Here is a 17,089-nt window from a genome sequence, read left to right on the forward strand (position 1 = left end):
CTTTTGCTCGATGTAAAGCCGAGCATCAGAAAAGGTCTTTTTATTATCGTCCGGCTGAACATGCTAGATGGCTTTTCTCTTTGTCGTTTCGAGGAAACTGAATTTAGAAAGGTCAATCAAAGGCCGAGCGTTCTCCTTGGTTGCAAGGTGGGGAGTAGGATGTCGGTCTTTGACTAACTTAGCTCTCTCTGATTGAGCTAGTTTTTTGGCCAACTGCTCTTTTCTTGGAGCAGCCGTCTTTTTGGTGATCAGGTCCTTGATTTCACCCTTGAAACTCGTCATGAATTTTATGAGCTCGTCTCGGGTGACTAGGGCAGATCCTGCCGCCTGTGTCTGAACAGACGGCTGTCCAGGGGGCTTGCTGGTACCCGCCTGGTCATTGTTCTGTTCCAGTTTGTCCCTGGGACGGATGCGTTTAGAGATGAGTGACCCATCAGGGGACATATAGGTTTCGACTTCACAGTCGTTATCAGTGTCATGGTCTGAAAAGACCTCTCCATCAACCGGAGGCCGATTGGTTTCTAGAGGCGGTACAGGTTCTTGTGAAACCATCTTTAAGGTACTCTCCCCACAGACGACGCCAAATGTTTTAGGGTTTTTTGTGTCCCTTGGGAGAGTTATAGCTGACTGGATCCAAACCGCCTGTACCTAAAAAACAACAGAACTCCGGATGTTCGGAGGTCTGCCTCCGACGGTTAAGTTAGTACGGGATCGGAGTAAAAAAACGTGCGGAAAGTAAATATATTCTCAGATTCCGAGATCAGGTGTTTTTTCTACTTACGAGAGTAATAAATGATTAATGATTGTAAGGTCTCCCAATAATTGGGGGAATCTCCCAATTTATAGGGTCCTAGAAATGTGTGCCTTATCCTAGGGTTTGATGACCTAAGATCCTAGGCTGTGCCGTTTTGCGGCTACCTCAGGAATTAGGCCTTGAAGGCCGCTAATTCCTGAGGGCTAATCTGCTTGACACATGTTAGCTCCTGGGAGGTCCACTTGGAGACCTTTTCAGGTGACACGTGTCGCGCTCTCATTAGGCCATGTGGTGGGTTAGAAATACCCAAATCAAGTCCCTTTTATAAAGATTTTAAATCATTCACTATATGCTCTTCACCTTAAAAAATAATATCCAGTTAAAATAATTTTAGTTCAGTAAAAAAATTAGTTCAATAAAAATAAATTCATTTTAGCAAAAATAATATTAGTTCAATTAAATAAATAAGTTAAATTTAGTAAAAATCAATAACTGTAAAGAAGAAATATATGATTTCAGCTTAGCAAAAACAATTCCAATTCAGTGAACAAGATATAAGTTAATTATAATTAGAGTCTTCAAAACTAAACCGACCGAACCATTTTGATCCAAAAAAACCCAATTCATATTTCGACTAGTGTGTAAACAATAACTTAGCACGCATGATTCAACTTTGAAATAGACTCTACCTGCTCTCACCAAACTCGACCCAAGTTGCCAAATTGACATCTCAAATTATAATGATCAAAACTAAGTATTGAGTTAATATTTATTGACTAATTAGATGGACCTTCTTCGTAAAATTGACATCTCTACTTATAAGTATCAAAGTATTGCATTAGCAGAGTTAATATTTATTGACTGAATGGATGCCTACTTCGTAGAAATGATATCTCTACTTATAAGTATCAATGTATTGCATTAGTGAAGTTAATATTTATTAACTAAGGCCTTGTGTAGTTCAACTTATTTTTACTTATTTTAGAAAAAATAAGTTCAAATTAGATCATTGTTTTATGTGCAGTTTTTTTATCACTAAATGTATTTAATTTTGTAATGAAAAAAATTATGAAAATTAGATATTAATAAATGCACATTATTACGAATCTAACAAGACCCCTCTTACTATATTTTTCCTTATAAATTATCGTACACTTAAGGTCAAAGTTTTGTCAAATCAGACAATCAGATCATATCAAATAAGATCAGACCATATCATATAAGTTCAGATAAAAGAAAATAAAGTGAACTAAACAAACCCTAAAATAGAGTTAGTTAGACCATCTCCAATGGTGAGACTCGAGTTTAATTATTGAAATAAAAAAATGAGTTGTTTTTCACATCCAATCGTGAGTTTCAACTCATTTCTCAATTTAGCAATCATGTGTCATACAATTTCCCAATGGTGAGAGTGAGATTCTATTAAGGGGTTGTTCCAATTTACTAAAAACAACTGAATTAAACTGAACTGAAGTGAACTAAAATGAATTGTTTATGAGAGAAGGAAATTAGGAACTGAACTGAAATGATTGGAGCTAAATTGAACTGAATTGTAATTAAGCTGAATAGAACAAGCCCTAAGTATACTAATGTCACTTTACATTATGGCCCACCATATCAATTTTTTTTTTTTAGGTGAGAGGTTGTTGTGATTAGATATTAAATCATATAACTAATATATAAAGCTAAACTTTTAGCCACACCACGAGATAACGACACTTGATATTCCAACTTTTCACCAAGTGTCGTGCCACGTAGCCGACAATTAATTATAATTATGCCAAGTAAGATTTATTTGAATATATTATATTTTGTAAAATTATGATAAAAAAGTAGGATAAAAAATTAAAGTTATTTTAAAGTTTTATTTTCAATGAAATTTAGATAGATTTAGTAGGATAAAAAAGTTATTGTAGAGTTTTGTTTTCAATAATACTTTTAGTTTAAAATTTTATTTTCAATAAAATACCAATATCTTTATACAAATAATGGATCCATAGACGTATAGAAGGAAAAAATAAAATATCAAAGACACATGTAATTATATATAACCGTTTTCTTAAGTCTTACTCCCTCCATTTTTAAATACTTGCTCCATTTCTTCATGCGCGGAGTTTTAGGATAAATTAGAGAAAGTAATAAAATATGGAGGTAGTGGGGTAGGTGGAAGAATAAAAAATTGTAAAAGCAAAAGTAGTGTAGAGAATTAGAGGAGAGAGAATATGAAATTAATAGAATATGATTCATGGTGGGTCCATTAGGTGAGAAAAATTAATTAAATATTGTAAAAGTTTTTCAAATAAGGAAGTAGAGCAAGTATTTAAAAACGGCTGGAAAAGGAAAGTGGAGCAAGTATTTAAAAACGGAGGGAGTAACATGCAACCAACCTTTCACTAGATATTCAGATAAAATTAAAAGATATCACAACTTTAGTCGGCCGTTCTTTTTGGATGTATATTATTAATAGCCATAAACGGACAAGTATGATTGTCAAGTGATATATACTAATATATAAAGCTAACTTTTAGATAGGCCACGAGACAGCGACACTTGGCATTTCAACTTTTCGCCAAATATCGCGCCATGTTGGATATATTTAGATAGATTTCAAGGATAAAAAAATTAGTTTAGAATTCTATTTCCAATCAAATTTGGATAGAATTTTAGGATAAAATTGTTAGTTAAGAGTTTTATTTTCGATAAAATACCAATATTTCATATGTACAAATTGAATTATAATTTTATTCAAAAAAATATTAGATTATAACTCTAAAAAAAAACCAATATTATTATTAGTCATTTACATGCCTACTACATAGTTTATGTCGTCACAAAAGCACATCAATTTCTAACTAATTTTGTGTTAGAGATATATTTTGAAATTTGACATATAGATTAAAAAAATTATCTCAAAATTTAATAAACAACCCAAGCATTGCAAGGGGCACAAAACTAGTAAATAATAAAATTATTATAAGTTAAGGGGTTCACATTCTTTGTCAATTGAAATTCAAAGTTGAGTATCTAAATTTAGCAACTTTATTTTTGGGTATCTAAGTTTAAACACCAACTTAAGGCTTGTTTAGTTCACCTTATTTTTTGTTATCAAAACTTATCTAATCTGGTTTGGTCTTATCTGAACTTATTTGAACTTATCTGATCTGATTGTCTGATCTGACCAAATTTTGACCTTAAGTGTACGGTAATCTACAACGAAAAAGTATATTAAGTGGGGTCTTGTTAGATTTGCAATAATGTGTATTTTAATAATATGTTATTTTCATAATTTTTTTCATTACAAAAATTAAAGAAATTTAGCAATAAAAAAATGCACATAAAACGATGATCTGATATGAACTTTTTTTTTATCTGATCTGATATGATATGAATTTATTTTTTCTGAGCTGATCTGAACTTATATTTTTTAAAATAAGTAAAAATAAGTTGAACTAAACAGGGCCTTATTGGTATTCTTTGTAAAAAATACTCTCACTTCTAAAAAAAAAAAAAAAAAAAAAAAAAAAAAAAAAAAAAAAAAAAAAAAAAAATCCAATGGGTCTCACCATTGAAGATGGTCTTACAATGATCAAAGTATTGCATTAGCGGTTGTTAAAAAAAAAGTAGTTAAAATTGCCATGATTAATTCCAAATTTGATCCGTTCGCCAATGTTAATCCCAACTTTCGTTTATTTTTTATCAATCCCAACTTTATACCCCTTTAATTTTTATCACTCTCAACCGTTCATCTAACATGATACTGCAAGTTACCAGACACGTGTCAACACGTGATAGGTCCAAAAAATTATTCTTTTTTAACTTTTTTTTTTATTTTTTTTCTTTTTTAACCTATCATGTTGCAAAACATATGCAAATAATCACAAGTCAGCAAAGTTTACCGCTTCAACCGGTTCTAAGTTTCTTGGGTTGATAAAAATAAAAGGGGTACAAATTTGGGTGTGATAAAACATAAACATTCCGTAAAAGTTAAAATTAGTATTGATGGATGGAGCAAAATTGAGATTAATAATGGCAATTTTTCCAAAAACGTACTGCATTAGCGAAGTTAATATTTGGGAAATTCTTTTTGGTAACACCAAAGTTTTTAATTTTCTCAGTGGGGAATTGTAAAAAAACTTATTATCTTTGATAAACTTATATTATTGTTTACCAAAGATAACTACAATTTTAATTAAAAACTTTAACCATGGTTAGTTTTTGTATTTTTTTTTATAATTATTATATTACTTTAGAGATATTTAAAAAAAAAAAAAAAAAAAAAAAAAAAAAAAAAACAAACAAACACCCCTCCCCCCTCCCCGCAACCCAAGTCCCCTCCTTCACCGGCGTCCTGCCCCCTTGGTTGGCGCACGACCTCTTCCCCAGTCGCCGACTCCATCCCCTCCCTCTTTCCCCTACCCTCGACACCCCCGGCCCCCACCCATTCCCTTTCCTGAAACGACGAACCGTCGAACCTCAAACCCTAATTTCCACCGGCGACGACTCCTTTTACTTCAACAAATGTCAAATTAATTCCAATTACCTATGATTCACATAATTTATTGTTCAATTGTGAGGAATTAGGGTTTCGATTACCTAAAATTCACAAAATTAGTTCGTATTTTTCATAATTTTCAATGGTGGTGATGCGAGAAAGGAGAGAACACGAGGCTGGGGCTGCCTTGGTGGCGAGCTGCGGTTGGGTTTGAGGGTTTTGTAGCGGCGAATTTGAGGAGAGTTGCGTCGGGTTTGGGGACGGTTGCGAGTGGGGAATAGGTGGTTGTTTTTAGTACAGTGGTGGGTTTGGGGGTTTGGTGGTGAGTTGCATCGGGTTTGGTGCGTCGAGATGGGGACAGGGTTCTGGCAGGGATGGGAGAAGTTGTCGTCGCCGACAGGGTGGCGGAGGCTCGGCAGCGCTAGGGGGAGGGGTTGGGCTGGTGGGTAGGTGGAGCCGTGGAGGAGGGGTTGGGATTGGGATTTTTTTTTTTCTAAAAATTAATTTTTATAATAGTTTAATTATTAAAAAAATGACCAAAACTTCTAACCATAGTTAAAATTTTAATAAAAAATAATCATTAATGTTATAAGTAGCTAAACACATAAAGTAGTTTACCAAAAATAATAAGTTTTTTTACAATTTACCACTGAGAAAATTAAAACCTGGTTTTACCAAAGAGAATTTCCGTTAATTATTTTGTATAGAGAACCTACTCCGTAATAAATTTCCTGAAATTATGTACAGTACTGCGTTAGCCAGATCAACAAGAATGAAAGCGGTAATAAACACACGCATCACTCAAGATGTCCTGCACTATGAAGCCGCTGCTTCTCACTAGCTCATCTTCATCTTCCTAACAAATTCACCCCATTTCAAATTCTAAACCCCCTCAAATTTTACAAATTCCCCAATTGATCTCAATATTCCCAAAATCAAAATCTTGATTCATTCAAATTCAATCATCAAACCAAAATCCATCAAATGATGGGGGGTCGTCGAGATGGTTTGATGCGAAGCAGCAGCAGCAGCAACGGCAGCAGCATTCGAACATCTCGAATCGTAATTGCTATTGCGATCGGAATATTAATGGGGTGTGTATTCGCCTTTTTTTACCCTCATGGTTTTTTCCATCCTTATTCTGCTGCTGCCACTCTCTCCAATTCCATTTCTCAGGTTTTTCATCTTATAATCTCTCCATTATATTTTATTTTATTTTAGTTTTGTTGGGAAATTTATATTTTTGGTTGGCGTATAATTTAGTCGATCCCCTTTTCGTATAAATGGGATTTGTTTGGTGTTTTCGAGGAATATTGTTTCTTGGCGAGCCGTAAAAGGACAATAATGTAGACGGGATTTTGATCCTAAGTCGTAAATTAACTTTACCAAGTTATACTAGTTAACATCTACTTCATGAGATTATTTGCTAGTTGTAAGTTTAAAAGTACATATTTTTTTTTCCCTTTATTTATATTTTGATATATTGTGGATTTATATATTTTTTTGATGATTGTGTTTGTGATAGTATTGATATAGTTGATGATTCAGGATTCTGGCTTTTGGTGGTTGTTTAGTTTGATTATTACTTTGAGTATAACAAATATTGGGGAGATGATGTTTGTTGAAGTTGTGTGATTTTTTTTGGTGTGAAACAGGAGAGTTCGTCGGACTGTGAATCGAGTGAGCGGATTAATATACTAAAGGCCGATATTGTTAGGATGACGGAGAAGAATGCAGAGTTGAGGAAGCAAGTGAGGGAGCTAAATGAGAAGCTGAGGTTGGCTGAACAGGGAACAGACACTGCTCAAAAGCAATTCCTGGCATTGGGTGAACAACCTAAGGCTGGACCTTTCGGTACTGTCAAGAGTTTAAGGACGAACCCAACTGTAGTGCCAGATGAATCGGTTAACCCCAGATTGGCTAAGATCTTAGAAGAAGTTGCTGTTAGGAAAGAGCTTGTGGTTGTGTTGGCAAATGGGAATGTGAAGGAGATGTTAGAAGTGCAGGTATCGACTGTCAAGAAAGCCGGTATACTTAATTATTTGGTTGTGGCGTTGGATGATGAGATTGAGAGTTATTGCAAAGCCAATGGTGTGGCTGTCTATAAGAGAGACCCGGATGATGGGGTGGATGAAATTGGAAGGTCAGGTGGTAATCATGCCGTCTCTGGATTGAAGTTCCGTATATTAAGGGAGTTTTTGCAGCTTGGTTATAGTATTCTTCTTTCAGATGTTGATATAATCTACTTGAAAAATCCATTTGATCATCTTTATCGTGATTCTGATGTGGAGTCAATGACAGATGGTCATAATAACGCGACTGCTTATGGGTATAATGATGTCTTTGATGAACCTGCTATGGGATGGGCTCGGTATGCACATACTATGAGGATTTGGGTTTATAATTCTGGGTTCTTTTACATACGGCCTACTATTCCTTCCATTGAGCTTTTGGATCGCGTTGCTGATAGGCTTTCCAAGGAGAAAGCATGGGACCAGGCAGTTTTCAATGAGGTGCTCTTTTACCCTTCACATCCAGGGTATGAAGGGCTTCATGCTTCTCGGAGGACTATGGATTTCTATGCTTTCATGAACAGTAAAGTTTTATTTAAGACTGTTAGAAAAGACCCTAACCTGAAGAAGTTGAAACCTGTGATCATCCATATAAATTACCATCCTGACAAACTTCCAAGAATGAGATCTGTCGTCGATTATTACTTCAATGGCAAGCAAGATGCCCTGGATTCTTTTCCCGACGGTTCTCAGTGATGGAAGTAGAGATATATTATCCTGCTCACATTCGACATTTGTTGTTAGTTTACACTGAGGGCATGGCACATACTGAATATGGGCTTATTTCAGCCTATTTTGTGGTCTAACAGAATTTTTAGAAAGATTTGCCACCCTTTTTTGTTTTACATGATTTGCTTTTCAGCTGTTTCTTTGTAGGATTTTACTCATTGTTTCTATTAGTACTTTGGTTCATCTTGTAATGTGAGTGTAACTTATTGACAAGATGATATAGAAGGTTTGTATACTCGTGTCAACTTATAATATTATTGATTGATGAATTCGGAGATCCTCTCTGGCCCGTGCCAATAGAGGATCCTTGAACATACATGCCTGTTTTTGAAGCTTTTCTAGAATTTTGGTTCTTGTCTTCTCATAAATTGCAAGTAAAACTTTCAGTGTTAAGGCTAACATGAGAAACACTCAGTTTGTTCTCTAATGCCTGAGGAAAATGTCCGTAACTTCATCAAGTAGATTAGTTTCAACTTTCAAGTATCATTAGAGTAATCACATATAAAGCCAAATTGATACTAATCAAGCTGCAAAATTTATCAACTTTGCTGTTAGTCCTAAGCATGGTACAAACACTCGGCCGTTATGTCGCGAATCGCCCGAGACGTAACGGATTTTGAAGCTGCCGTTCCGATATTTATCGGTACAGCACACTGCTTTACAATACTCCGTGATTTCGGCCGGTGCGTCTGCTTTAATGTGAAATTCGGCCGCATCAAACGTTACCAGCGAATATCTGAAGAAAAAACACCGAGTTTTAAGCTCTCTTGACATTTTTTCCGGCGAGGGATCTGAATTCTCCATAAAAGTCGAGTTCTTTTTAAATAAAATGGGGTACAACTGGTTATCAAACATCACTTTTTATCCTCTTTTCAAATTGACTTGACCCCACTGCTTCTCTTTCCTTCTGCTTTTTTCTTATTTCACATCCCGTGACTCTCCGCCCCTTCTTTTTCCCAGATTTTCTTGGTCTCTACCTACTTGAATCCAACTTGGACTCAACCAAATTATAAAAAATAAATAAATAAAAAAAATTAAAAAGGTTACTAGAAACAAAATAACTAAAAGAATAGTACAACAGAAGGAGACCCCCTTCCTTTTTCCTTTGTACCAGAGATTCCATTCAAAAATTTTCGTAGCAAAACATGGCGGTTGAAAAATCCCCCAAATTTTTCCCTCTAAAAATTTTGGCGAAAAAATTAATGGAGTTCCCCCCATTCGTTTTGAAGACGCCACTCAGTAAGAAAAATGAATAAACTAGTATTGAAGAGCTGGGAGGAATTGTATTTGTAAGAGATGAAATCCGATTTTGTGAGAAATCCTAGTTTTGCGACAAATTAATTCACGCAATTTGAGTCATCTCACAGCAATTAATCTTTAAATTGAAGACGTTGTGCGGTCGGCAAAATGAATTATGATAATGTGGTGAACAAAGAAATTGAGATGATTGAGGTAAGTGTTGCTTTCGATTTCTTGAACTTTGAACCATATGCTATTGTTGAGGAATTGGTTTAGTAAATGTTGTAAGTGGTTGAACTGAATTATTGGTAGGGGTGATTCTGGCTAATTGATCTGAATTATTGATTTTGAGAAGTTGGATAATAGTGAATGATATGAACTTGTTTTGTTATGTCTGATAGTTGTGGTGTTATGTTCTTGTTTGGGGAAATTGTAAACTGATTAAAGATTGTCTATTAATTTGAATTGATTTCTAGTAATTTATCTTGTAGTTATGTGAATTATGTGTTGGAAGAGTGTTGTGCTTTTCTTGTATTGTTGCTGTATTTTATTATAATGCGAGAAGACTTTGTTTTGATTTATATTTGGATGGTTTGGGTAGGATTATAATGTTGAGAACCATAACCAGATTATGGAGGGGAGCACATATGTAAACTTTGTTCAGATAGTGATGATAGTGTGCAGTTTGATTTGAATATTGATGTTGGGGAGAGTTTTGACTTGAATAAGGACCCTGCTGAATATAGCATTCCCCAGTTGAATAAGGATCCTGCTGAATGTAGCATTCCCGGGGAGGGTGTTGAGTTGAACGACGACTGTATAGGGGAAAACTTATATAGTTGAGGATCAGGTAGATGTATAGGGGCAGCTACAATACCTTATCCAAAATTAGGAATGGAGTTTAGTACTTGGGATGACATGAATAATTATTATCGTAGATATGGAGAGCAAGAGGGATTTGGGGTTGTGTGTATAGGTAGGAGAAAGAATGATGTTTTCAACAAAGCGTTATATAGTACTTTTGTTTGGAAATGTGAATGTTACGGAATTACAGCATACAGGAGGAGGGTTAATGGGAAGAGGGTTGTGGTTTATGATGAGCCATCCAAGAAGAAGAAGAGTAAAAAATGTGACTCTCCAGTTATGATGTATTGGCAATGCAACAATGAAGGTGTGTGGCAGATCAAGAAAGTTGTTAATGAGCACAATCACAGTGCAAGTCATGAGCTTTCAAGGCACATATGCAATGTATAGAAAGCAAAAAATTACCAAACATTTGGAGCATAGGATTGAAACTAACCATGCATCTGGCGCCTCAGTTGGTCAGATTTTCAACAACATGGCGGGCTAAAGACACAGTGTTGGGAATGTAGGTTTTACGAAAAAAGATATTCAAAATTTGGTGAATAGGAAGAGGAGAATGAAGTTAAAAAATGGTGATGCCTTGGCTATGCTGGAGTATTTTGATAGAATGACTGCTGATAGTCAAATTTTTTTTCACATGCATCGGCTTGATCACAAGGGCCGATTGAAAGACATCATGTGGGTTGATGCTCGGAGCAGGGAGGCGTATCAGTATTTTGGAGATGTTGCCGCTTTGACTCCACTTACCCGACTAACCAATATGAACTTCCCTTCTCAAACTTTGTTAGGGTCAACCACCATGGTCAGACAATCCTATTAGGCTGTAAGTTGGTATCACATAAGAATGCCGAGACGTTTGAGAGGCTATTCAAGACTTGGTTTTCTTGCATGAGGGGAAATCCCCCGACGGCTATCATGACAGATCAAGACGCCGCGATGAGGAAGGCAATAAGAGTCATATTCACAATGCCGGAAACACGCCATCGGTGGTGTATGTGGCACATCATGAAGAAGTTTGGTTAGAAATTGGGTGCTCTATCTGATTACCAAGATGTAAAAGATGCATTGTAGCATGTCATCTACAACAGCATTACACCAGATGAGTTTGTTGAATCTTGGTGGGATGTGGTGAATAAGTTCAAGCTACAACAGTATGACTGCTACAAGTGGCTGGAAGGTGAGTAGCTTGGGTTCTGTAATAGCATGTAAGTAGTTGAGTTTGTATCGGGTGTTTGACTATTTAATTATGTTTTTGGCCCAAATCTAGACAGTTTCATACATGATGTCTATCTTTTTGTGCCATGACTCACTCAATGTTGTCTCCCAAATAAGCATCCAACTCCATTTTGTCTGTCACTGTATGCCATGAGAATAATGCCTTTGAACAATTCTTAACAAACATGTCATGAAAATGTAGATGAAAATATGTATTAGTTGTACCATTTAGTCAAGTTTAATTTAGGGATATCCGGCTAGTTTTGTGAATGAAGTTGTGATTTTTGTCTCTAATTTTGACTGAGTATTTCAGGACATCTGAACTACTTTGACATCGACTAATGGAGAACCTGTCCAGTCCTAATTTTGAGCAGTTGATGGATAACATTAGAAATTCCGGTTATGTGTGCATAACATAACATAAGTATTATAGTTCTTCAGGACAAAATTATATTTGTTCAGAATATGAAAAAGATTAGTGAAATGTATAATATAAAGGTTATTTTGATTTTTACCACCTTACAAAAGCACTAAAATCTCTTTTACCACCTCCCAAAAAAAAAGTATTACTTTACCACCTTATAAAAAAAATAAATATAGGTTTTACCACCTCCACCTGACTCCGGTGACGGAAAGTTGTTGTGGGTCCCATTCTAACGGCTACTTTTTAAAATTTCCCCCTTTGTTCCTCGATTTTCCGTCATAAATACCCCGTTTTACCAATTTGTTCCAAAAAACTCAATTTCAGTGTGCCTTAGCATTCCCGGCATCGATTTGTTTCATATTTGTGCTCAATTAACAAAGTTCACTGAGACAGAAATTGGAAGGAGGTATGTTGTTCAATTAAATCTCGAATAAGATGAATTTGTAGCAAATTTTTGCAATTGTTGTCTGAATTATGTCGCAAATGTGATGTTTGATTTTAATTGTGGACATGACTTAAGAATCGACCCCCAATTTCGTATTTTTAACATTAGGGTTCATGTTAGTTTCAATTGAATTGGGGTTTTTTAAATTTGAATTGATTATTGTAATTAGGGTATGGCAATGGTAATTTTGTTCAATTGGGAGTAATGTTGATGATGGTGCTTGCCAATTGTTGCAAGAAATGTCTTCCATAAGTTATTCACCATCAAAAGAAAAAAAAATGTCAATGCGGAGTACCCATGGCGAGGCTTACTTCCTGGACTAGGGAGAATCCGGGACGCAAGTTCAGGTCGTGCAAGTTCTATGACCCTGTGACAGAGACAAGGGGTTGTAAAGCCTTTGAGTGGGTGGATCAGCCAGATGGAACACCAACTTAATACTTGACAAGAAATTGATGAAGGGTGAGATAAATGACTTGAAGAGGGAAGTAGATGATGTTAGTGGGCAGAGGAGATGCTTGTTGAATGAAATTGATTCCTTGAAGATCAAGTGTAAGGCACTGAATTTTGACAGGAAGAAGATGAGCATGGAGAGTCAAGGAAATGATGGATCATCAAAGAATTTGGCTATGTTTATGGGTGTTGTTGTGTTTTGTTTCCTAGGTTTGGCTATGTCCTTGTATTTTGCTAGATCTTAGGATTAGTGTGGACATTAGGAAATTTAGGCAAGGTTTTATGGCTTTTGTTAAGATTTCATGTTATGTAATGAAATGAAATGTTTTGAAAAGGTTGCTCTAACTTGTAGTGCTTAATTTAGTCATTCCCATTCATTTTAGTAGCAAAAGGCATATTCACATATGCATACAAAATGTTGAGAAAGTGTTGCAGCAAAAGAGCACTACATATGTTGACCTTAAAAAACTAAGTTGTCCAACTACACACATGAAATTACTTAAAAAACTAAGTTGTTCATGAAGTACAAATTCTCTAAACTATTACAAGATGTTCAAATTCTTTGTCCTGCTTCTGGTAACTGGCAGCTTGGGCCTTGGTTGTGTTGCTTGGGCTGGCTGAGATGAAGACTCATTTGGTTAGGGTTGAGTAGAGCTCTTCTTTCTGCCTCTAAGGGTGGGTTGACTCAGAGATTGATAGGGTGCTGATGATGCAGGGGCAGTTGCTGTAGGCTGGGAAGATGCTGCTGCAGTAGTAGCCTGTGGTTTTGGCATTGTCAATGCAGCCTGCATTTCAAAAAAAAAAAAGAACATAAGTCATCAATTGCTGATTGTTACTCAACCTAAAACACATACAATGAATGCAAAATTTCATGTATATACCTGTTTTGCAGCTTTAGCCTCACTTTTCTTCCTTTGCTCTTTCATCCAAGCTGTCTGCAGCTGTGGCCTTTCCCCTTTGGGATTTTGTGCAGGCTGTTGTGGTTTCTCTGGTGCAGGACCTTGCTTACAGGTCTTGGCATAATGTCCAAACCCACCACAGTTGCTACATTGCTTTTTGATCTTTTGTTTTTTCCCTTGAGAAGTAGCAGCAGCAAACCCTTCACCTTGTTCAAGGTTTCTTTTTTTTCCTTTTGGTCTGCCTGGCTGAACCTTTATCACAGGTGGCAAAGGCTCTCTAAGCTGGACCCTTTCCCAATGCTTTGAACCAGGCATTGCAGCTATAGGATACTCATATGCATCTAGGTAAGTGACCCTATAATAGTGTGGATGCACATACAACTCTGGGTCCTCCCTCTTGTCCAAAATGCAAGCATAAGCATGGGTACAGGGTATCCCTGTCAACTCCCATCTATAGCAAGTGCATGTCCTATTTGACAAGTCAACAATGCACTGGTCATCTTTGTATTGAACCTCATAGGTCTCTCCCCTAGAAGCCACCACAGTACATGCCCTAGCATACTTCTCAATGTCATCAAACAGGTTGTTCACATATGGTGTTAATTAACCCTCCCAACTAGAGGCAGCCTCCCACTTATCATTACTTCTCTTCATCATGTACCTTCTTAACCATTCCATTTGGGTAAGAATGGGCTTATCCCTAGCTTCCCTAATCACAGCATTAAAAGTTTCACACATGTTGTTTAACAACATGTTAGACTTGCACGTAGTTGAGAAAGCATGCCTAGACCAGTGGTGGGGGGGGGGGGGGGATGTTTGCAAGGTACTCATATGCTTCATCACTCAAGAAGTGAATTGACTCCATAGCCACCTCAAATTCAAACTAACAAACACACACAAAGACACACAGCATACATTTAATACTCAGTTTGTACAGCAATGCCAAACATAGGATATACAGCTATCCCAAATTCAATAATCCAAATTGTACATACACACACAAGATTTCACATGCAGACACAAATATACACAAAATATACAAAGAAAATGCAAAGACAAATTAACAAACAATAGGTCAAAGTTATTGTATATACCACTGTGCTTGCCCTAGCTGCTGCCCAAAAAAGCTCCTTGAAAGTGGCCCCATGAAATTGCAATTTGAAATTTGCCCAAATGTGTCTGACACAGAACCTCAGCTCTGCCTTTGGGACAACTTCAGCAAATGCTTCAATCAAACCCTAGCATGTGACAAAAGACACAAAAGTTAAACCATATACATGTTTAAAAAAAAATAAACAAAAAACAGAGTCAAGGCACTTACTTTCTGCCTATCAGACATGAAAGTCAAGCCATGTCCTTTGTCAAAGCAACATAGTGACTCCATCAGACTTTGAAGAAACCAAACCCAGGTCTCCTTATTTTCAATCTCACATGTTGCCCAAGCTATTGGAAATATGTTGTTATTTCCATCTTTACTTACAGCCACCAAGATTTGCCCAGAATATGCTCCTTTAAGGTGGCAACCATCCACCCCAATAATGGGTCTGCAACCAGAGACAAACCCAAAACTCAGTGGAGTAAGGCAAATGTACATTCTCATGAAGATTGGCCTCTGTATCTGATCCATTGTATCCACAACCACATTGCAACTGCTGCCTGGGTTGTACTTTAGGAAAGCTTTCCCATAGTCCCATACCCTAGCATATTGCTCAGCTGCACTCCCATAAATTACCAATTTGGCCCTGCTTCTTGCCAACCAGGCCTTGTAATACCCAACCTTAATCCCCAAATCATTCAATGCCCTCTCTTGAATCTGTCTTATCTTCCACCTTGGGTTACTCCTAAACTCCTCTAAGTACCTGTCTGCCAGAAATTCAGTTGTCACCTTCTTGTTCATCTTTGTCCTTACACACCTATGCTTCAACACTAAAGACTTAATCTGGAAAGCATCTGATTTCAGTAACCTGGAAGCATAGAACTTGAATCTGCACTTCCTCCCTTTCACACAAGTACACTGAACCAATCTACAACTTTTCTTGTTGTACTAGCAGCTACACCTTCTTCTACAGTAAGCTGTTATCTTTTTGCTGTCATTATGCAATAGGTAATACTCATACCTATTCTCAATTGCATGTTGCCTCAAAGCTTTCCTCACCACTTGAACATTGTTGAACTTTAAACCCACTTCAAATTGGATAGGCTTGGAGAAATCTGTTTCAGCATTAAACCAAGTACAACCACCATTGTCATCATCAGACTCACCATCTAAGCTCCTAAGTTCCTCAGAATCATCATCAGCTTCTTGTTCAACCCTGATTTGAAGTGAGTTCAGATGTCTATCAATGTCAACCCTAGGATCCTTAGGCTCCTCTGGATCTTCACCTACACCTTCCAAGCTGCCCTTCACCTCAGTTCTAAGCAGATCTAAGTTTTGCCTCAACCACTCTTCATCATCTTCATCATCATACACATCCTCTTCTCCCTCCTCCCAGTCCAGTCCTAGATCACTGTGCTCAGAATCAGAAGACTCAGTTTCTCCCTCCCTATCACTGTACTCATCTTCAAACACCAACTTAGATCTAGCACCAATAGCTCCCTCAAGAACCTTTCCCTTACCCTTTTCAGCTGCAGTAAACTTCCCAGAAGCTCCCTCACCTAACTTTCCCTTTCCCTTATCTTTTGTTGTCACTCTATCTGTAGCTGCATGCACTCTTTCACCCCTATCCTCAGCTTCTTTGTCATGAATCACAATCCCTTTTAACCTTGGGCTTCTCCTAACTTCTAAGCTAGTATCCTTTGGGCCTGTCTTAAGTATTCTAGGCCCACCCAACTCCTTTTTAAGTCTACTCCTCTCTTTTGAAGTCAACTCATTACCATCTATAAGCTTACATTGTGTTTTATCAGTAGCTTGGATTTGCTCATGGCTAGTCACATACATCTCTAGCTCCCCATCTTTATTCACTGTCTCAGGGAACCCCTTTACCTCATCATCACTATTCAACTCCCTTTTACCAGTTACCCAAGACCTCCCTTTCTGTTTATATCAACAACTAAATCCCTTAGGCACCCTAACACTAGCCCACAAAAAACCATGTATAGCTGACTCCCTCAAGTAGTGTACATCTATGCTAGAAACAGTAACATTTTTCCTCACATAAACCCAACCACCATCCCAATTTAACATTCTTCTATTTTTACCAACTAATGAGGGTATAAATGCACCCCCCAATGTCATTTTAAGGTTCACTTTATCCATCCTAGCTGTAACAGGTCCAACAACAACAAAACAAACACAACAATGCACAATCTCAGTATTTAATTGAACAATTAATCTATCTAATTTACAACTACTCACAAATTACAACATGCAAGACCAATTAGGCTACACTGTGCACTTAATTAACAATTAAAATATAAATATAACCCTAATCAACTAATTAATTAACAATAACACAGTTTAATCAAGTCAAAGATTCACATAATTAGGGTTTATAATTGTTTAATTC

At 36.7% G+C, this 17,089-nt stretch overlaps 3 protein-coding genes across 3 annotated transcripts; 1 reads left to right on the top strand and 2 right to left on the bottom strand.

Annotated features, from left to right (window-relative positions):
• Positions 1-6,005: 6,005 nt before the first annotated feature.
• LOC145574735 (arabinosyltransferase RRA3-like) lies at positions 6,006-8,359 on the top strand. Its single transcript, XM_081632584.1, has 2 exons — positions 6,006-6,422; positions 6,902-8,359. The coding sequence occupies exons 1-2, from the start codon at positions 6,231-6,233 to the stop codon at positions 8,012-8,014; spliced, it is 1,305 nt and encodes a 434-aa protein (XP_081488710.1). The 5' UTR covers positions 6,006-6,230; the 3' UTR covers positions 8,015-8,359.
• A 4,907-nt stretch (positions 8,360-13,266) lies between these two features.
• On the bottom strand, positions 13,267-13,927 carry LOC145576589 (uncharacterized). Its single transcript, XM_081634316.1, has 2 exons — positions 13,566-13,927; positions 13,267-13,469 (listed from the first exon to the last, which is right to left on the bottom strand). Exons 1-2 carry the CDS (start codon positions 13,896-13,898, stop codon positions 13,323-13,325), a joined length of 480 nt encoding a protein of 159 aa, XP_081490442.1. The 5' UTR covers positions 13,899-13,927; the 3' UTR covers positions 13,267-13,322.
• A 259-nt stretch (positions 13,928-14,186) lies between these two features.
• Positions 14,187-15,480, bottom strand: LOC145575451 (uncharacterized). Its single transcript, XM_081633321.1, has 4 exons — positions 14,905-15,480; positions 14,678-14,821; positions 14,411-14,466; positions 14,187-14,292 (listed from the first exon to the last, which is right to left on the bottom strand). Exons 1-4 carry the CDS (start codon positions 15,478-15,480, stop codon positions 14,187-14,189), a joined length of 882 nt encoding a protein of 293 aa, XP_081489447.1.
• Positions 15,481-17,089: the final 1,609 nt, after the last annotated feature.

This window comes from Chenopodium album, chromosome 13 (genome assembly GCF_948465745.1).
Source record: "Chenopodium album chromosome 13, dcCheAlbu1.1, whole genome shotgun sequence".
NCBI lineage: Eukaryota > Viridiplantae > Streptophyta > Magnoliopsida > Caryophyllales > Amaranthaceae > Chenopodium > Chenopodium album.

What these genes read in the sequence shown, in the direction of transcription:
- LOC145574735 (XM_081632584.1), top strand. Translation starts at nt 6,231, where the DNA reads ATGATGGGGGGTCGTCGAGATGGTTTGATGCGAAGCAGCAGCAGCAGC. An exon ending in TCTCCAATTCCATTTCTCAG is followed by an intron (nt 6,423 to 6,901) that starts GTTTTTCATCTT and finishes GGTGTGAAACAG; the next exon opens with GAGAGTTCGTCGGACTGTGA.
- LOC145575451 (XM_081633321.1), bottom strand. Translation starts at nt 15,480, where the DNA reads ATGAACAAGAAGGTGACAACTGAATTTCTGGCAGACAGGTACTTAGAG. An exon ending in TCATGTCTGATAGGCAGAAA is followed by an intron (nt 14,822 to 14,904) that starts GTAAGTGCCTTG and finishes GTCACATGCTAG; the next exon opens with GGTTTGATTGAAGCATTTGC. An exon ending in TTGAGTGATGAAGCATATGA is followed by an intron (nt 14,293 to 14,410) that starts GTACCTTGCAAA and finishes TGCTGTGATTAG; the next exon opens with GGAAGCTAGGGATAAGCCCA.
- LOC145576589 (XM_081634316.1), bottom strand. Translation starts at nt 13,898, where the DNA reads ATGCCTGGTTCAAAGCATTGGGAAAGGGTCCAGCTTAGAGAGCCTTTG. An exon ending in AGGCTAAAGCTGCAAAACAG is followed by an intron (nt 13,470 to 13,565) that starts GTATATACATGA and finishes TTTGAAATGCAG; the next exon opens with GCTGCATTGACAATGCCAAA.